Raw genomic sequence first — 21,620 nt, 5'->3', positions numbered from 1 at the left:
CCTACATTCAAACTCTCATGATGATGTCATAATAGAGGGGGACTGGAACCTGACTTGCAACCACCGAATAGACAAAACTCCTTCTCCACCTCAAGAGAAAAAGGACAGCAAAAGAGAAGCCCTCCTTAGCTATGATGTCACGACTCTCTCTCTCATAGACTCTTGGCGTACAACACACACCCTTGAAAAGAACTACATGCACATATCCCGAGCCCACAAATCGCTATCCAGAATTTACTTATTTCTGATAACCAGAAAACTGCTCCTGCAAATAACAGAGCCCAAAATCTTAAAATTTTAACTATTTAACCATTCTCACATTACCCTCCGTTGTTCCCAGAACATGGTCCCTCAATGCAACGCAAGACAAAAAGACAGTGATGCAGATTTCAGACGACATTAGAGACTACTGGGATCGGAACTCCTCAACCAAAATAGAGCTGACACAGGTACTTTATGGGACGCCTTAAAGGCAGTCATCAGAGGCAAATTTATTACACTAGGTGCTTTATAAAGCAAGGAGTAGAAACACCTCTATACTGCAGCTTGAATAGGAGGGGCACATAAGAAACTAATGACCTCTTACTCGAATGAAACTCAGGCGGACAATAGATAAACTCCTTCATGACAAAACTACTACTCTCCTACACAAATCGACCTGGAAGTTTACTGTCCCATCTTTCAACACAAGTGTAGAGGTGTAATTGTGTATGGGCGCGGATGGCGAACAAACACAAGGGGCGTGGTTAGGGCCGTACACAGAGGAGGTGCTCACACCGACGTCCGCACCTGCATCCCCCACGGGCCCCTCCCGGGGGCCGAGTACTATTAAAGGTGGTGAGCCGGAGTGCTCGAGGTCGGAGTATCAGCTTTAACCAGCGAAGACCGAAGACCAGCTAGCATAGGCCCCGGAGCTCCCCTGGCTCGCTTTCCTTGTCAGGGCCGACCAGGGCAAGCCGGTGGTGTGGCCCCGAGAGCCCAGACTCAGGGTGCCGGGATCCCAGCTTGACCAGGGCTGGGATAGGTAGCCTCCCTTAGCTCCGTAGTGGAGGACTCGGGCTTAGGTTAGCGGGGTTAGATGTCATGTCTCCCTGTTAGTTGAGTAAAGGGGACGTTAACCCCTTAAGTACTGTGTGTACACAAGTTGGTGTCAATAAATAAGTGAGCCTCCGATCCCGTCGTCAAGCCTCCTGAATACTACTACATCTGGTGTCAGAAGTAAAACGTTCAACGATGGACACACGAGGGACGACACGTACCAGGGAGTCGGAGATGGAGGACACCGCGGCCGAATCGCCTCCAGAGATGGCCGAGGTCGGATCGGAGCAGCCGGGGCCGAGTACACCCGCGCTGCTACGACAGGAAGGGGGGGATGCGTCGGCCGAGGGACTTCGGCTGGCTCACTCCCGCCTGGCGGAGCTGCTCTACGCTGCGGCCGCCGCGTTGGAAGAGATCACGCGGCTGGGGGCTGGAGGGGCTGCGCGGGACGACGACAGCAGCCGACGCGCGGCGACATTTCCCGCCACCCCGACGCGGCTCGCGGTTACATTTCCCACCATCACTACAGTGCGAGCAGAGGGCGGGGCCGGCCCGCGTCAGGTGACTGCTGAGGGCCAAGCACGAGCCGTGACATCATCAACACCGGCCAGCGCGTCAACAACAGAGCGACCGGCGATGCCATGCTCGCAGCCCGCCCACACTGTAACGGCTGCTGGGAACGACGGAGCGCGATCCGCAGCCACGGACGTCGCGTTACAGCAGCGACTGCCGCCTCTCAAGGAATTCGTGGGCGCGGACAGAGACTGGGGCGGCTTCAAAAGGCGGTTCATCGCTCATCAAGAGATGGCGAACTGGACGGACGCCGAAGCACTACGCGCGCTGCCGGCGATGCTGGACAACGACGCCCTGGCTACTCTCACCTCAGCGCCTAAGGAAAAGCACGCCACGCTGCACTTGGCGCTGCAGCTGCTGTCAGCTGTCTATGGCCCGCCTTCGGACTGCAGGCAGCTGTTCCACGATCGGCATCGGGGCGCCAACGAATCGCCCCTGGCCTTCCGGACGGCTCTCCTGGCCTTGGCGAAGGCAGCTTTCCCGCGGATGGACGAGGAGGGAGTGGACGCTATGGTGGCTGAAAAGCTGCTGCTACTCGCGGATGAGCTGGACGTCGCCGTCTTGGCTCAAGACGATGCAGAGATGTCGTCCTTGCTGGTCGCGCGCCACATCCACAGGGGCTTGCGGTCCCTGCGTCGCAAGGCCGCCAAGGGGGTGGCCGGCCATGCCATGGCGGCCACCACCCTCCCATCGGAGGAGGTCTGCGGGGTGGAGCGGCGGGGGGAATGGAGACCGGCGGCACCACAGGCTCGGGATGGGCCGAGCCGCCAGGAGCAGCCCAGGCCATCTCGGGCGCTCACACGCTGCTACAACTGTGGCCTTCAAGGCCACGTTGCTTCAGGGTGCCGGGCTCCCCGCCAGCGCGGGGCGACACCTCGTCAGGATGCCGCGCCGTCTCCACCCAAGCTCCAGCAGAGAAATACGGCGAGTCGTGGCACCTCACACGTTTGGCCCATGCACACATACGACACACACTCACGCGCTCAACCGAACAGGGCTCGCAAATCGACGGCCGTTGCGCCCGATTGTTCTGAAATGCGGCGAGCACTCCAACCGGGTCAGTGGTCGGAGCTCGCCCATCGTGTCGTTGCAGCGTCGGCGGGATCGTCGGTTGTGGTCGGTCATATTGATGGGGTAGAGGTGCGGATTTTAATTGACACAGGAGCGTCGGCGACCATTATATCTGATTTGAGCTATAACATTCTTCCCGTTCAAAGTCGTCCCTTGCTCCCCGTTGACGTGTCATGCTATGCTGCTAACGGGGGCTCGCTAGGCATAATTGGCCAAATCCGCGCCAAAATTTGCATTGGAGACATTAAATTATTCGGCCCTGTTTTGGTTTCCTCCTCACTGGCGGTTCCGTGCCTGTTGGGGACAGATTTCTTGGCCAAAATGCCCATTCGTATCTTGATTGACCAGGGGTGCATCGAGCTCCCGTCGGGTCGGCGCGTATCGTTTTTGTCTTCCCCCGCCACGGGGCGTCGGGCGTTTGCAACCGTGCAGGCGCTTGTGGCAAAAACTGTGCGCGTACCCCCGGGGGCTCAGATGCTCGTCCCTCTTAGGTTGCGTCGGCCGTTTGCTGAGGGGGTTGCGGATCGGGGGGTCTTGTTGGGACCATCTCGGGCCGGGGTCAATGGCCCCGATTTGCTAGCGGCTCAGACGATGGTGAAAGGGGATGGGGACTCCTTCATTGCAGTCCTTAATGTAGGATCGCGAACGGCCGTGGTTCCTCAAGGGACCGTGCTTGCACACGCAACGCCGGCACCCTATGAGGAACCACTCATGGGTCAGGTAACCGCCGATCCTCCGTCGCGACTGCATTCGGACTGTGATGACGGATGGCTGGATGCACTTTGCGCGGGATCTGTGGACCTGTCCGACTCGCAGCGTGCGCAGCTGCGAGTTCTCCTGAAATAATTTGCCGACGTTTATAGTCAACACAAATTTGATATTGGTTGTACTAAATTGCTGCGACACCATATTGACACGGGTGACAGCGCGCCAATCCGCCAAAATCCCTTTCGGCTGAGTCCCGCCGAAAAGGATCATGTCAAATCGGCCGTTGATGACATGCTAGCCGCCGATATAATTTCCCCTTCCAACAGCCCGTGGGGCGCGCCGATCGTTTTGGTGAAAAAACACGACGGCTCACTGCGGTTTTGTGTCGACTTTCGGCGATTAAACAAAATTTCTGTGGCAGATGCGTACCCGCTTCCTCGAATGGATGAGTCGCTCGATGCCTTGGCGGGGGCGCGATTCTTTTCCACCCTCGATTTACTTTCTGGATTCTGGCAGCTTCCTCTGGATGACGATTCAAAACCTAAGACTGCTTTTCGTACACCGCAAGGTCTCTTCCAATTTAACCGCTTGCCGGTGGGCTTACATTCTGCTCCGGCAACTTTTCAGCGGTTAATGGAACTGGTCTTGGCAGGCTTGCAATGGGATTCGTGTTTAATTTACTTGGACGATGTCATCTTCTTTAGAAAATCCTTCGAGGAACACCTCCAGAGGTTGCGTGCTGTTTTTCTCAAAATGCGGGCTGCCAATTTAAAATTTAAACCGCAGAAGTGCCATTTGCTCCGCGAATCGGTGCGGTATTTGGGTCACATTGTTGGGCGCTCGGGGATATCCACTTATCCCGCCAAAACGGAATGCGTCAGCTCCTGGCCGACTCCCACCTCGGTGGGAGAGGTCAGGAGTTTCATTGGGTTCGCGTCGTACTACCGACGGTTTGTGGCTGACTTCGCTACGATCGCGAAACCATTGCATGCCCTGACGTCCAAGGGAGTCAGGTTTCATTGGGGGCCGGAGGAGGAGGCTGCTTTTCGCGCCCTCCGGAATGCCCTGGTGGGGGCTCCGCCGTTGAATTACCCCGATTTCTCACAACCCTTCTTGCTCGATACAGACGCAAGTAACACGGGCATTGGGGGCGTGCTGTCCCAGCTCATTGGGGGCGTAGAGCATGTGGTGGCTTATGGTAGTCGGGTACTGTCTCCAGCGGAACAACGGTACTGCGTTACCCGTCTGGAATTATTGGCAATTGTTTATTTCATTCAGCAGTACCGCCCGTATCTGTACGGTCGGCGTTTGACCGTCCGTACAGATCATGCAGCACTACAGTACGCCCTGCGGGTTCAACAACCATCGGGCCAGTTGTCTCGATGGTTGGAGATTCTCCAGGACTACGATTTTGTCACCACATATCGTAAGGGCGTCCACCACACGAACGCTGACGCCCTGTCGCGGTTGCCACCCACTTCGGAGTGCGCTTGCCTCTTGGGGTCGGGGCGTTGTAGGCCACCGAACGTCACCACCGATTCGGTCCTCGTGGCCGCCGCCGATGCGCCTTCGGCTTCGGGTCCTATCGAGCAAGAAGGGAGGGATTCGTTGCTGGGGTTGTCGGTCGCGGAGTGGGGACGCCTCCAAATGGAGGACACCTCCCTCCTCGCTCTGCGCCGTCGCGCCGGGGGGGTTGGTCAGGGGGTGGCGAACGTTGACTCGTGGGGGTTGTTCCAGGGTCTTTTAATGCACTGGGATGGGAAATCCCGCCGCCAACGGCTCGTGGTGCCTGCAGCATTAAGGGGTAAGGTAGTATGGGCTGCTCATGAGCGGCTCCTGTACTTGGGGGTTCACAAGACCTTTGCCACGCTCCAGCTCGATTTCTTCTGGCCGGGCATGGCAAAGGATGTGGGGGATCTCCTGGGGTCGTGCACGCAATGCGCGCAGCGGAAGCCACCAGCAAGGGGGTCCAACCCTCCGCTGCAGTCCATAAAGGTTTCCCGGGTTAACGAGCTCGTTGCTCTAGATATTCTCGGGCCATTTCCCGCTACACCCAGGGGTAATAGGTATTTGCTGACAGGGGTCGAATACTTCACGAGATGGCCTATGGCCTGGCCCCTGGCCAACCAGTCGGCAGCAGCCATCGCGGAGGCCTTTGTCCAGGGCTATGTCCTCGACAAAGGTGCTCCGGAACGGCTGCTGACTGACCAGGGTAAGAATTTTTCGGGGAAACTCCTCCGCGAGGTGTGCGACCTCTTGGGTACGGAGAAAATTCGGACCTCCCCGTATCACCCACAAACTGACGGGATGGTGGAACGGCTGCATCGGACCATCACGTCCATGCTGTCCCTGCAGGTATCGGAATCCCAGACAGATTGGGACCTTCGCATTGCCGGTGTGTTGCAAGCCTACAGGATGGCTCCCCATGCGGCCACCGGATTTTCCCCTTTCTTTTTAATGTATGGCCGCGAGGCTAACCCTCCTGTGACGACCCAGCTGAAGCTCTCGGCGCCTCAGGCGAAGTCTACATTGTCCGAACACGTTAAATTTAACATCGGCAAATTATCTGAGGCGCGGGAAGCGGCCGTGCAAAATTCTGAACTCCGCCAGAAGGCGAACGAGAGGCTTCGGCTGGGGCGGGTACATGTGTTCAAATGGAAACCAGGGGACAGGGCATGGTTGCACTGTCCCCAGGTGCCGCTGGCGACCTCGTCAAAGTTGGTACGGCCGTGGCGGGGGCCCGTGGAGGTCGTACAGGTCTTGCGGCCGCAATGTGTACGCGTCAAATGGGGGAGGCATCGGTGGTACGTGCACCCCTCAAGGTTGAAACCGTTCATTGCGCCGCCCCGTGGTTCGCACACACACACGCATGGCCAAACGTGTGAGGGGTCCGCCGACTCCCCGACGTCGCTGCTCTCGCCTAACCTGACATCAACTGTTCCATCTCCAGGTGCAACTGGAGTGACGGGTCCACGACCGCCAACCCCCCCCGGGGGGGTCGGGGGTCACTCGGCAGCGAAACCAGACTCTCTCGCACCCGGACCGTCACCAACCGCCACTGAGCATGCCGGGACGGGCCCTTGTGACGGGCCCGCCGAGAGAACGCGCGCCAAAAACGCGCAGACTATTGTGAGGTCGGCCGTTGGGGGGCCTTTGCGGACGAGGTGGGGAGGCGTCCGGTGAGCGTGTATATATGTTGGGTTTGCGGAATGGGGTATTTATTCGGGAGGGTGCGCCAGGTTATTTTTTTTCTTTCTCTTTCTTCTTCTACCTGTTTCCTGTTGTTGTTGTTATGGTTGTCATTGTTCTTGTTCAAATTACGTGAGGCACACACGGTTTTGGGGAGGGATGCACCTTTATTCTGATTTTATTGCAGCCGGGGACGGCTGCGAGCTGTACAGGGGGGGGGTGATGTAGAGGTGTAATTGTGTATGGGCGCGGATGGCGAACAAACACAAGGGGCGTGGTTAGGGCCGTACACAGAGGAGGTGCTCACACCGACGTCCGCACCTGCATCCCCCACGGGCCCCTCCCGGGGGCCGAGTACTATTAAAGGTGGTGAGCCGGAGTGCTCGAGGTCGGAGTATCAGCTTTAACCAGCGAAGACCGAAGACCAGCTAGCATAGGCCCCGGAGCTCCCCTGGCTCGCTGTCCTTGTCAGGGCCGACCAGGGCAAGCCGGTGGCGTGGCCCCGAGAGCCCAGACTCAGGGTGCCGGGATCCCAGCTTGACCAGGGCTGGGATAGGTAGCCTCCCTTAGCTCCGTAGTGGAGGACTCGGGCTTAGGTTAGCGGGGTTAGATGTCGTGTCTCCCTGTTAGTTGAGTAAAGGGGACGTTAACCCCTTAAGTACTGTGTGTACACAAGTTGGTGTCAATAAATAAGTGTGCCTCCGATCCCGTCGTCAAGCCTCCTGAATACTACTACACAAGGAAGGACGAGCCCAAATGGTAAATTATGTCCGAATTGTCTCCAGGTCCTCAAGTTTTTCCCTCCACATTTAGAAATATGGCTGGCTATGGATTGATCTGGAGACATTTAGAAACGTTTAGAGTATTTGGCTGCTATAAATTTCCACGTGATAAGCCACTTCGTTGAGCTATCACCTGTGGCCAGGTCGCTTCTGAAAAGTAACTATATAGCTCAGTGGACCTTATCTGGTAAAAAAAAAGTTTAGTTATTCAAACCACTGCTGGACGAAGCCTCCCTAGGTCACGTAAGTCACGGGAATTGTTTGACCACACTTCACCCAGGGTCGAGCCTGGATCCGGATGACCCTGATGGAAAAGCGCCTGGGCGAGTACATCTCCTCCGCCCTGCGCGACGTCAAGACCACGCGGTACACCCACTCTCTCCACACACACACACACGCTCATTAAATACAGCCCTTCCTCCCGGTGACCCCACAATAGGAGGTATGACCTCCTGGTGTGGGGTCACACCTGTCGGTTTGGATATCAAATCATTAGTTCATTTGGTATTCTGGCAATTTATTCTAGCGAGGCAAGGCTATCCCGAAAGTGCAGTGTTTGAGAGACTATTATCGCCCGCGGTGGTTTCAAAACAGGGAGCGATATTGCTGTGGGGCTTTATCCAATTGGGTAATTTATGAGTCGTTTTGAAATATGGCAAATTTTGGACGGTGATGCCAGCACCCTTGGTCATCGCTTTTTCGTTTAATGTCACCACATCTTTTGAAGCTCCGCTGTGAAGCAGCTGATATAAATGTTGACTCATACACCCATCGTATAAATAGTAATAATAATAATAAACAGCTTGCATTGTGCGGAATTTCACCAATGGACAAAGACTCGAAAGCGAATCTAATTAACCAGGGCTGCCTGATGGGTTCAAACCTCTGCAAACAAAGTGGGAAACACGCTACTGCTCAGCTATGTCAGCACCCTAAATAAACTAAAAACTATTTAAACTAAACTATTTTTATTTTACCAGGTAAGGCCCATTGTGCTATATAGCTATTTTTCAGAAGCAACCTGGGCAAAAATGATAGCTCAACAGAGTGGCTTATCATGTTTAAACTTATAGCAGCTAAATACTCTAAACACATGATTTTAAATGTGGAGGGAAAACCCGGAGGATCTGGAGAACAATCCACGTAACCATGGGGAGAGAGACATGCAAGCGTAAGGGTTGGGATCCAACCCTCGACCTCCTTCCATACTCGGAAAGGTAGTTAACATCTCGCCAATGAAGGGTTTCATCGAATTTAAGTATAAATCTTTTTTTATGAAATGCGGGTGTTCATTGAATGTTGGACGTCCTCGTGAACTTACCGGTGCTCCAGACTTGTGCGGTCACCTCCATGAGGAATGGGGGGAGGCGGAGGGCTTTGGGGATAAAACTTCGACTGGCGAAGAGAAAAGTGAGGAGGGACGTCCAGCCCAGCGAGGCGTGCACATTAAATTTATTTAAAAGCAGTTGGATTTTCCCCACAACCATTTCCACGGTGTTCGCTTGATCCTCGGCTTTAAAAAAAAACGCGTTATGAGGCGGCGTTCAAAAATAATTGTGCGTGACAGTGGAATGCTTACATTGAAGCCATCCGAACGTATCACCAGCACATGGGTACGTCGGTACGGTGATCACAAAGAGAGTCGGCACAGCGTCCACCTCAAACAATTCAGGAGGATGTTCTAATCTGCACCTTGTTCTAAACTCTAAACTATTTAAACTTTTTTTACATCACCAGGTAAGGCGCACTGAGCTACTGTATATAGCTCTTTTTGCAGAAGTGACCTGGCCACAAATGATAGCTCAACAAAGTGGCTCATCGCGTGTAAATTTATAGCAGCCCAAATCCTCTAAACGCACGTTGTTTCTAAATGTGGAGGGAAAAACTGGAAGACCTGGAGAAAATTCCATTCAACTACGGGGAGAGAGAGAGACATGCAAATTCCAAATATACAGCCGTCAGGGTCGGTACCGAACCCACGACCTCCTGTATACCAGGCGAGGTAGTTAACATCTGGCCGTCATCACAAGAATTGTTGACTATCCGAAAGCATGCGACAGTTCGGTTCACAATGTTGAGACGGCCGTGCGCAACTTGTTGTGCTCAATCTGCTCAACTTGTCATTTTGTTTTGCTAATTTATTTTCTTTTGATAATTGTTTTTTTACCCTTCTATCTGGCAACAAAACTGACACCTTTTTTTACAAGGAGTCATGTTTGCATAGACCACAATACCTGCAGTCATAATGCAAACAAAAAGACAATGCACCATCAGAGTATGAGAGCTTTGAGTTGTGCGCCTTCTGGCGTCATCTGGTCCAACCCATGTGAGACTAGGCTCTAAGGAAAGCTGTCTCGGGTGTGGACCAATCAACTTCAAGGACAGTGCATACATTATCAGAGTTGTGTTTTTTGTTTGCATTATGACTGCAGGTATTGTGGTCTATGCAAACATGACTCCTTGTAAAAAAAGGTGTCAGTTTTGTTGCCAGATAGAAGGGTAAAAAACCAATTATCATATGTTTTACTGGCAAATGAGGTTCCAATGGTGTAAATGCTTATTTTCTTTTGTTTTAAACATGTATACGTACTTTCCCCTGGTGCTCAGATGCTATATCAATTCAACGCATTATTATTGTTTGCAGTGGTGGTACTTACCACGCAGGTGAGAGCTTCTAGGAGGAAGCCGCAGTACATGCGCGCCCTGACCTCCTGCGTGTGCTGTAGCTGTGCAAAGGAAACTGAGCAGCTGCTTGTAATGAATCACTACAATCTGCCTCCTCGGAGATGTTCGGTCGATGACCTCCCCGCTAAGTGGGGGGGGGGGGGGGTTCCCTGTGATGTGTCCTAACTAAGCCACAGACTTCAGACAAATCCTGAATTAAACATGAATAATGTACGCGTATAAACATGGCGCAATTTAAAACTGGGAAAAAATATGTCTCGTGTGAATGCACGACCTCTGTACAGCTTTCCAACGTGTGTAAGTGTGATCCTGGAAGTGCGGTAATTAGCGGTTGTAATTTAACAAATTTTACCTTCCGAGTCAGAAAATGGGATGACATCGCAGAAAACATGATGTGTGATATTCTTGGTTCTTTCGGTAAAGTCACGTAGAAGGGAAATAAGAAAATAATAAAAATATAAAACAATACAATTCTGAGAATTTTATTGTTAAAAATTTTTGAGGATTTTAATAGTAAAATAATAAAAATATAAACCAATACAATTCTGAGAATTTTATTGTTTAAAAATTCTGAGAATTTTTTTGTTTTATATTTTTATTATTTTATTATTTCCCTTCTACGTGACTTTACCGAAAGAACCAAGAATATGAATCCCTGCAGTCACGAAAGCTTTAGATCAACATTTTAATGATGTGTGATGTACGTATGTTGAACTTCTTTCGCACCGCACGTAGCCAGCCGTGCTAATCAGTGATGTTGCGACATCTCACAGACAATGACGTCACGGGGAGGCGAGGTGCGCCCTTGACGTGTGATGTCATCTTCTTGACCGAAAAAGCAAATGCTTTTAGCGCTGTTTTTTTATCACCAAGCTTTGAGTAACCCCTTAAACCAGATTGCTTTGGGGTAAGTCTCTAATATCGACACAGCTTTATGCTCACATTTCACCGACTGTATATTGGATAATTCATATGAGCGTTATTTTAATTACACGTTACAACAGATGGACAGGGAGGCAGACGAAGAGAACTCACGTGTTAACGCTGTCAACCGTAGTCGGAAAGTATTTAAAATATGCCAATCTTGATTTGAAGCTTTCGTGACTGCAGGAATCCATACTCTTTGGTTCTTTCGGTAAAGTCACGTAGGTAGAAAATAACAAACAAACGTCAGCAGTTCTCCTGCTGTGTTTGTCTCACCTGATGACGGTTGCTTGTGTTGCGATCGAAACGTCGTGATCTATTAATTTTCTATCTACGTGACTTTACCTAAAGAACCAAAGAGTATTAAAATTTGTCATTTATGTACACACGGGTAAACAAAGAGAATAGGAATGCTGTCAAATATTCACTAAACAGAGTTGTGATATCACTCCTGGCAATTATATGCAGGTTTTTTTTTGTTAAAATAGTGGGGCATTCTACTCGGCTAGGATAAGGAGCGGTCTGATCACAAACTACAGAGTTCCCTCGTCATTCGCGAGGGATACGTTCCGGAAATGCTACTGAATTCCCAAATGTCGTGGATAGTGATATTAGCCTACGAAAGCCTATCTTTGTAATGAATTTACATTGAATAATCTATCACATATATGAAAAATTGCATAGTACAAAAAAGACTTGTAATAAAATCAAATACAAAGCAATATAAAAGTATTAAAGAATAGTTTATTAATGAACTTACCTCATCGCTTGATCTCATGACTTTCTCGCATCCCATTCCCTCTCATCACTATCTCATCACTTTCTTTCTCTCTCTCTCTCGATGCACTCGTGTAGAGTTCCACATGCGATTTGCAGATCGCCAAAATCGCAGATAGCAAGTTCGTGAATAACGCGGGAATACTGCACGTGCCATGCAGTCATGGCGCAGAACAACAATAACGGCAAATTACAAGTGGTTGTTGGTGTCATCACCATTGTCACAGCTCCTTTCACGCTGTGCTGCAAGCTGTTCCATTTTGCATCAAGCAGCCCTGAGTCCTATGCATGGTGATCAAGGGCATTGCACGGTCTGTAGGATACGTCTTATTTCCGTGCACTCCGTTTTACTTGCACGCGCATTGATAGATACATAAATACATAATTAAGCATTGCGGAGGGAGCTGGTAGGAACGTTGGGTTGCTCGGTCAATGGCCAGGGTCAACGGCGACGTGGTGTATTCCGCAAATATGGCCGACTGTGAGGGCGGGCACAAGCCAGCGTGAGTAGGTTAAACGTTGAGTTTTATAAGGGCACCACGGGGTGACCAGCCCCTCCCCACCCAGCCCCACCCTCTCCACCCAGCCCCACCCCTCCCATTTTTGGATGCACGACGGACGGACACAATAATCCCCTGTGGGCTGGTGTAACCAGGAGGTTCCTTCCAGTAAAACAACTCATGTTAGTTCAATCTTGATAAGAGTCATGCGATTAAGTCGAGGCTTTCATTTCATAAATAATGTCTCACGACAATTGCCACGAGAGCAAGATCGTTCCGGTTGCTTTTTGTTGAACCATTCCAGGTCTCTTTGATGGTCTCTTTTTTACATTTATTATTTGTTTTGACATTTATGAGATTTCAGCGTGGTACGTGGGTCAAAAGGAATCAACAGGGCTTGTTATTTCAGCATCCAATAGATGCCCTAACCCCATATTAATTTTTTCAGAACACCACATGGGACATATGCCCCATTAGGTCAGCGCAGCTGTCACGTCATTGAAAACCCAAAATCTTACATCCTGCAGGTTTAGCAGAGCAACTAAGACGGAGCGTAATCTCCCACGCTTTGCATATATTCTTTGCCTAGCAACCTGACAGTTTAGTTGGTAGCGATTGTGAGCGTGGTTTTTACACTGCGCTATGTACCCGGCCGCCTGAGTTTGAATTCCGCTTATGGTTGACATCACTGGAGAGTGATATCCGAACACATCCTGGGCCCCCCTTCGGCAACTCGGACTGCCCAGGGTGTTGATGAATGCACAAACAAATGCCCATGACCGACATAGCATGGGAAGGCCTTCATCCAGCATTGGATTGACAAAGTGCCACACGTTATTAGTATTTTACTTTTATGAGACTAAACACCACATTAATGCTTAAAAATCGAGTCAGGCATGTGCCATGCAAAAGATATCGCCTTAATTTGTTCATGAATACACAACATATGCTAAATATATTATCTGATTATTGATGCCCACCTCAGTTCAATGCATCAACTACTTTTGCAGATCTGAGAAAATATATAATTGAAAATGGTCGTATGAAATGTAAAGAGCAATACTACTTCCACTTACTCAAGAGTGTAGCAAATTACGTTTCAAACATAGTGCATATTTTAGTGTTATCACCAGCTCCGGTTATGGAATTCATATCATGACATTTATGGCTTTGATCAACTTTATCTGTGACAGAACAACCTTTGAAGATGTCATTTCACGAGTCGCTCTCATGAGACGCTTCAAAAGTGAATCGTTTATCACGTGTCAGTCCCCGAAACACTATTTTAGAAGCTTAGACTGAGTATAATTCAGTAAAAAATGTATTTAAAAAATAATAATATTACATGTTTTTTTTTACTTTTGAAATTGTTGGTTATTGAGGTGAAGCCATCGGCTCGCTAAACTTAAGAACGTGGCCGAATCACCTTGACTGCCAATATGTTAAACTGAGATCCCAGCGGTATTATTGATGCTGCGGAATGGGTGTTAAGAGCCTTCTGATCCACACGGCCTCACCTAAAAGTGTGTATGTTGAACTTCTTTCGCACTGTACATAGCCAACCATGCTAATCGGAGGTGTCGATAATGGGCCCAGGGTCTCTTTAGGGAAAACAGCCCAGGTCGTCTTTTTTACTAGTTGCATGTCGAATTTAAAAGAGCTTTGTTTCTTTCAAGTTGAATGCAGCTTACGATTCGTATATCAAGGTAGCTAATAGTGGAGTGTTTGGCATTGGGCATGGGTGGTAGTAAAACAGTCAAGGAAAGGAATTATATAAACAAAAGAGGGCCTGCCAAAACGATAACCACACCAGGCCCCCTTAACCGTAATCCGGCCCTGAATGGGCAACTCAAATGATTACAGTTCATCGTCTGTTTTCCACCTTGCAGGAAGGCATCATGGCTCATATCTCAGCACAAAATGACACAGGATCAGATGTTGATAGGTGTGGACACCCGCATTAGAAACACGTTCTAAGAAGGAGAACGAAGTAGACGACATTGTCAGCTCAGGGGGATGTATGTGTGGCAATTGGTCAGGTAGGGCCCCAATATTTGATCTGTGCAATTTTGTGGGAAGACAAACGTGACTGCTCTAATTAAATTTAAATAAAATGTGGAACGTAAATGAAGGCATGTTCATAAAAAAAATACGTTTAAACTGCATTTTAAATAAGTGTTTGTTATTTTACACTGTTGTTGAAAACTTATCTCATGGTGGTTGTCAAGGGGGCCCCAGCTTTGGTCACCAGGGGAGGCCAAGGCACCCCCTGCCCCAACGCTCGTTATGATACTGTCGAGAGCATAAGCCCTAAACATAATTGAGGCCGAACGTAAGTGATAATATTGATATGTACCTATTTTATAACCCTTTCAAAAGTGTTCCTATTATCTCAAACTTGGCTATGTACGTATTACATTTTCAGTGACAAATTGTCACCCTTATATTAGACGCCTGACTAATGTACAGGCATATTTTTAGGTTTTTTCGGTAAAGTCACGTAGGTAAAACATTAAAATTAATAAAAGTAAAATAAAATAAAAATCACGACGTTTCGGAGGCAACACAAGCTTCTGTCTTCAGGTGGAACCGTCACAGCCACGACAGCTGTATCAAGTAAATGAGAGATTACAAGAGCTACCACTCCGTATATATAATGGTTGGAGAGGGGGAAGGGCCAAGTATGGCACACTTTTTATTAATATGGTAAGGTGAGGCTTAAGAGGCTGAGCCTTTGTTATGGAGAGGTACGGTTTGTGACTAAGCCTGGCCTACATAACAATAGTGTGAAAAAAGAAACAACTAAACATGGTAAAACAAGCCTGGCTGTCTATCAATAACCTGTAATAGTTGTCTGTCAAATAAGATGGTCCAAATAAGTGTAGTTAAATCTTTTTAACTAATAAAATAACCCACTCCTGTTAAGCACATGTGATAATGGCTACACTGCACAGCATTGGTCACGTTGAAAACTAAAAATATATATGTTTATTTTACCAAGCAAGGCCCACTGAGCCATCATATAGCTCTTTTTCAGAAACGACCTGGCCACAAATGTATGCGTGTTGAACTTCTTTCGCACCGTATGTAGCCAACCGTGCTAATCGGAGGTGCGGAGAAGGACGAAAAACTAAAATGATAGCTTATCACGTGGAAATGTATTGCAGCCAAATCCTCTAAATGCTTGTTTCTAAATGTGGAGGGAAAAACCAAAGGATCCGGAGAAAAATCCACATGATCAGGGGGAGAGAGAACATGCAAACTCCAAATATATATGGGTCAAGGTCGAGATAGAACCCACGAGTTCCTGCATACCAGGCGAGGTAGTTAACATCTCGCCAACCTTCTTGCCACCAGGGCACACAACGAGAATGATATGCAGCACAGACAAATGTGTCAGGGAGCTTCTTAAATGACTAATCTGATGAACACAGTGACTCAGCGGTAGACGGAGTGGCTCAAATGTAGAAATTTGTGCATTCAAATCCTGGTCGGGGTTTGACTCAGCCCATCATCTCTCTACGAGGTCAATACAATTAGTACCACTTTTGTGGCAAGTCAACAGTGGTTGTCCTCATGGTGACATTCTCCCCTCCGGAGTAATGTGGAATGTCCATTGCTGTCTTAAAGGTTCTATAGAGGAGATGATCACCACATCAGTGAGCATTTGAGTTCTTGACGATGACTCAAACAAGAGGGAGGAAAAGATCTCAAAACCGAGGATGGGACACTGCTCTAATAACTTGTGCTAAATATGGAAAACACGGGAAGGTTATTGAAGGCACAGTCTGTGATTGGAACTGTGAGACTCTAATCCCGTAAACATCTAAACCGTGAGATGCATTTATACGTTTGTAGTGACATAGAATTAATTCTAGATTTGAAGCTTTCGTGACTGCAAGGATTCATACTCTTAGGTTTTTTCGGTAAAGTCACGTAGGTAAAAAAATAATAAAATTAAAATTAATAAACGTAATAATAAAAATAAAATAATAAATCACGACGTTTCGGAGGCAACACAAGTCTCTGTCATCAGGTGGGACCGTCACAGCTAGATTTACTGTATCAAGTGAGGCCTCACGGAGACTTGTGTTGCCTCCGAAACATCGTGATTTATAATTTTATTTGTATTCTTACTTTTATTAATTTTAATATTGTATTTTTTTACCTACGTGACTTTACCGAAAAAACCTAAGAGTATGACATAGAATTGGTCCCGTAGAAGCATAGCGCTGGCTGCTGGCAGAGAAGGGGATCTGCAGCTTACAGCAGCCCTGACTGACAGTAGGCCACGTGATAGACCAGAGAGGGGAAAGGTCAGGGAAGGGGCACATCGAGAACCCGCTGGTAGGTTCCAGAAGGGGGCGTGGCCGGGGCCGGAGCCAGGGCCACGCTGACAGTATAAGAGGGGCCCCGGGAGGGGACCTCGGGGCTGTCGGCGTTGCCAGTCAGGCAGTCTACCAGCTGTCTTGACTGGGAACCGTAGTTACTAAGTGTTACTGTCAGGCCGTGTTAATAAACAGAGTACCTCCTACTCTTAGTGTCTCTGAGTCAGTCACTACACGTTTATGGGAGACCTTAAGGAGGCTATTGGCTTGACTGTGACATTCGTATCCTTGAAGAATGCATCACTTCCCAAATTAACCTCCACGAACAGCTGGAGATAACCCTAAGACTGGCGGAAGACATTAAATCAACCGTTACCTTGAAAGCAGATTACCAAGGGCAAATTCGTGACTTGCTGAATAAATTTACAACGTTTTCATACCTGCCAGACTCTTGAGTATTTTTTTCAATTCGATATTACAAGCAGTCGCCAAATTACAGTGTTGCAGCTGTAATTATCTCTCTTCACTTGTAAATTGGATACCAGGAATTAATGTGAACACGTGGAATTAGCCTTGTCTGTGAGGTCTGCCTGCTTTTAGTTTTGAAGTGTTCTGCGTGTGCCTTTGCTTCAATGCTGTTGCCCTAAAGTCCTAAACGCTACATTCACCACGATAGTTAAAAACAAGAATTTATTCTTAAGTCGAATCATGACAATGTATAGTTTCGAAGAGGGCAAATCATTGCATGCCTATAGCTCACGCACCATTTACATTAAACTTTGATTCTTTACTCGTAGTTCATTGCTTTTCATGACAGCCTTAAGGTGTTTTTTCCTCAGTTATCTTAACTGTGAAATTACATACTTCATGTTCGATTACTAGAGCCTGATACCTAAAACCTCTGTTGGGAATGCATCGGATCCACCTCTTCATTTCTGTCGGGAGCAAAATTTATCAGTGCGCTCAAAACAGTGGAGGGCTATCGGACACGATTACACATTGAGAAATAAAATCGCACTTGGCCACTAAAGGAAAATCCAATTAGCTTACTCCCAGCACACCCTTAAGGAAATGATAGCAAGATCACCATATGCCCTCGTATTTATCCTTAAATGATCGGTCTTTTGGCTTGACTTGGTGTTTTTTTTTTGTCTAGCCCCCTCGAATGCACAATTTCACAATATGCTGTGAAATGCATTTAGCACTAGAACAAACTTTTTTCAAAATCTCATTTTATTTTCACAGTTGTCTCAAAGGGTCACCTTATGCTAAAGTAATAAAGCACTTCCACGACGAATATTGGCTGGTGTCTTTTATTAACAACTACTGCACAAATTTCGATTTAAAGTTTTCGTGACTGCAGGGATTCATCTTCTTGGTTCTTTCGGTAAAGTCACGTAGTAGAGAAATAATAAAATAATAAAAATAAAATAATAAAATAATTCTCACGACGTTTCGGCCACAACGCAAGCAGCCGTCCTCAGGTGAAGAACAGGTCTGTCGGGAAGACAGCGTCTGAATGGGCACCACCAGGCTTGGCAGCGTATATTTAAGCTGGGTTGGAGGGGGGAAGGGGCGCCTTGGAGACTTTACCGAAAGAACCAAGAAGAACTACTGCACAGCTCCGCTCTCTCTCTCTCCGGATGGCTTCCCTCTCGCTATGTGTTGCCGTAACGCGTGCACTCCCTCTTCCACCGTCGTGTCTCTTTCTCTCTCCACGCTCGCCGCTGGCTGGCGGCGTGCTGGAGGGAGAGAAGGCTTCGCTGGCAGAGGCCGCCACGTGGCCGGTGGCGAGTAGAGGTAGGCGATGATGCAGTCCGGACTCCAGGCTCCCCACACCGACCAAGAGTCCTCTCACTGCCTCTCCTTATATTGCCCTAGGCGGAGCTAGGCTCCGCCTCTAGACACACCCTCTCGTGGAAGCTTCCCGATGGTTCCCGTACATACCCACGAGCTCCGCCCGTTACCTTTGGCCCAGATGGAACCCTTCCTTCTCATTGGATATTAGTTACCCAGCAGTGACTATGCAATTACCCCTCGTCGTTCCTTAGATGGCGCTCTCTCATTACACTAATGTACAGGGCAGCGAAACAGCGATTTTTCTCCTTAGTTGTATTTCCCCATGCATTGATCAATGTATGAACAAACACGATTTTATGTTTCACTCCAACTTCTTTGTGTATCCTTACGGCCTTCAAGAGGTTTGCTCAAGGTAACCCGTTCCCATGTAAGAACATCAATTATGCAATATTACCCTCCTAAACAAAGGCAAAGATCCCCCATGTAGCCTATACAGGTTGTTGGGGCAAGTACATTTAGCAGGGGACCTTTGAAGAAGGCCGGCACGGTGCACAAGGAGCTTGTGTGGTTGGCACTACACCCGGCCACCTTTGTCTCCCGAGTGCCGATGTTAACACACCCATACACTTAATCATGTAAGGCTGCATCGACCTTGGGCAGTCTGAGGACCAGTTCGTCACTGATGTTTGCCATGAGCGGGAATAGAACTCGAGTCGCCGTACACACACGTAAACATCACATGCTACACGCAACATCAGAAATACATGGAAAAACCCACAATAGATTGACATACGCCACTTGATTAGGGGTTATATTTCCTATGTGTATCTTAATGTTTGATGTGTTTATTAGTTTTGGAGTGCCACTCCTCTTGCCTAATTGTGAATACAAATCACTAACTGTTCAACTCAATATTAATTAAATGAAACCTGCTTTGCATATCCCATGTCTCGCTGTCATTGCCAATATTCAATGTGAATGAATTACAGTCATCCAATTTACTGACTCTTCCTCGAGCTGCAAGGTGTCTGAGAGGGCATGGTGCCATTCTTTTCTCCTGGGGCCTCTGGGGTACTCAACACCCAGACTGGAGCAGTGGCGATGTGGTGCACTCCACTTTGAATTCACTTATCTGAGTTGTGATTACGGTTTGGTGAAGGGCCTTCCCTTCTTCTTAGGTTTTTTCGGTAAAGTCACGTAGAAAGGGCCTTCCCTTCACCAAAATGCACTGACCAGCATGGTGTAGTATGGTTTAAACAGATTGCCATTACCGACATGGCATGTGGAGGCCTTTATCTAGCAGGCTTGCAAAGAATGTAAGTCTTTATGAAAAAATCTCACCTTCCTCCTATGTGCAAATACTCCTTGAAATGGAATTTGCCAACGTTCCTATGCAGGACTTTCCATAAAAGGAGTCTTGTGACTCGGGCATTCCTGGCTAAATATATGGAATTATCATTATTATTGTAATATTCATGGAGAGAAATAGGCACAAACACCTTCAAACAGCATGGTATATTCTGCAGGAAATGTCTCGCAGATGCCAAAACCAGGTCAACACATTTCCCAAGGGAGAATATTTAATTTCCAGAAAATCAGTTGTCCTTCATTATTTTGGCCTTTGAATAATAAATACAATGCTTCATTAACTAAACACTTTTCTCTAATGGGTGCCACATTCACAATCAGGACTTATCTCTTGCTGATTGTTGTCAATTAGTCAGTGTTCCATTACCTATTGTGGGGTATTTAATCGCCGGTGTGATGTCCCCATATGGTTGTGTGGTGTCGTGTGTCTTTGCAATGAGCGCACACTCCTGTTGGATTTGGAGGTGCCCTCTCACCTGGGTCGTATCTCACCCTCACATCCCTCACTGTGCACTGTTGGTACACACAACTAGCTTGCCTTATGTTCAATCTCGGGTGGTGGGGGGGGGAAGATACCTTATATTATTCAAATAAGTAGTCAATCCATACTCTTTGGTTATTTCGGTAAAGAAACAATTGCAATGTTTCTTGCTGTGGTTGTCCCACCTGATGACGGACGCTTGTGTTGCGCCCGAAACGTCGTGATTTAATTTATTTTATTTTAAACCTATGTGATTTTACCGAAAGAATCAAAGAGTATGGATCCCTGTGGTCACGGAAACTTCAAATCTAGATTGAAATAGTCAATCGTTTGCTGATTTTGTAGGGAAATAAGAGTTGTATTACACTGTGTAAAAAAAAAATTCCTGGGTAGTAAGTGTTATTTCCGAATTGCTTATGCCTCAAAAGTACAGAAAATGCTATTATTCCCCACAAACTTTGCTTTTGTGACCAGCACAGTGATATTTTGAAATTTACCTATTTTCTAGAACATTCCAGATCTATTTTGACTTAACACTTTCGTGACTGCAGGAATTCATATGCTATGGTTCTTTCGGTAAAGTCACGTAGATAGAAAAATAATAACAATAAAAGAATAATGATGAAAATTAAAATTAAGTGAATACAAAATAATATAATATCACGACATTTCGATCGCAACACAAGCGGTCGTCATCAGGAACAGGGGGGGCGGACTTTACTGAAAGAACCATAAAATATGAATTTCAGATAGATTCAGTGCTGAGTAAACTTGTAGCAACTTCTAGAACATTCTAGAACTTTCCAGTAATGTAAATAGTAGTATAAATACAGGGGCCTTAAGCCTATCAGTTCAGTTTAGTTCCAGCTGACTACGTGGATACATATCTGCATTTTTCTGAGATGGCATCAAGAGGCTGCAAGCATCCGGCAGACGCATTTTGCTATGTCTGCGGCCAATTTATCAAGACAAGAGCGAAAAAGTACTCTCTGGAAGCATCTGCTAAGATGTTTGAGGCCTACAAAGCATATTTCGGCATGCCTGTCGGGGATTAAGACAAACCTTGGGCACCTAATTTCACCTGCGAGCAATGCAAAAAACTCTGGAAGGTAAGATGTACAATTGTTGCTCGGAATTTTATGTTCTAAAATTTGTTTTTAAAAATTTTATTGTGAAAGTTTTTCATTTTGAAATGTTTTACAATTTTCAATTTAATTGAAAAAAGATATCATGTATGAAAACTGTTGCGACAATCTCTTACACATTAGTCATGGGTGAAATAAATGTATTTTTGTAGGATGGTACAGAGGGGAAAAGAGAGCTATGAAGTTTGCTATCCCAAGTATTTGGTGGGAACCCACTGACCACTCAAGCAACTGCTACTTCTGCATGGTGG

General features: G+C 47.5%; 1 protein-coding gene across 3 annotated transcripts in view; it reads left to right on the top strand.

Annotated features, from left to right (window-relative positions):
• Positions 1-21,620, top strand: part of LOC144933777 (RUN domain-containing protein 3B-like) — a 92,062-nt gene that overhangs the window by 32,578 nt on the left and 37,864 nt on the right. For all 3 annotated transcript variants that reach the window (XM_078858904.1, XM_078858885.1, XM_078858895.1), the window contains exon 4: positions 7,642-7,727. In XM_078858904.1, coding sequence (XP_078715030.1) covers positions 7,642-7,727 — 86 coding nt within the window. The remainder of the gene's footprint in view (positions 1-7,641; positions 7,728-21,620) is intronic.

Source organism: Lampetra fluviatilis, chromosome 1 (genome assembly GCF_964198595.1).
Source record: "Lampetra fluviatilis chromosome 1, kcLamFluv1.1, whole genome shotgun sequence".
NCBI classification, from domain to species: Eukaryota; Metazoa; Chordata; class Hyperoartia; order Petromyzontiformes; family Petromyzontidae; genus Lampetra; species Lampetra fluviatilis.
The sequence above is the reverse complement of the archived record's forward strand: the minus strand, read 5'-3'. Positions and strand labels throughout refer to the sequence as shown.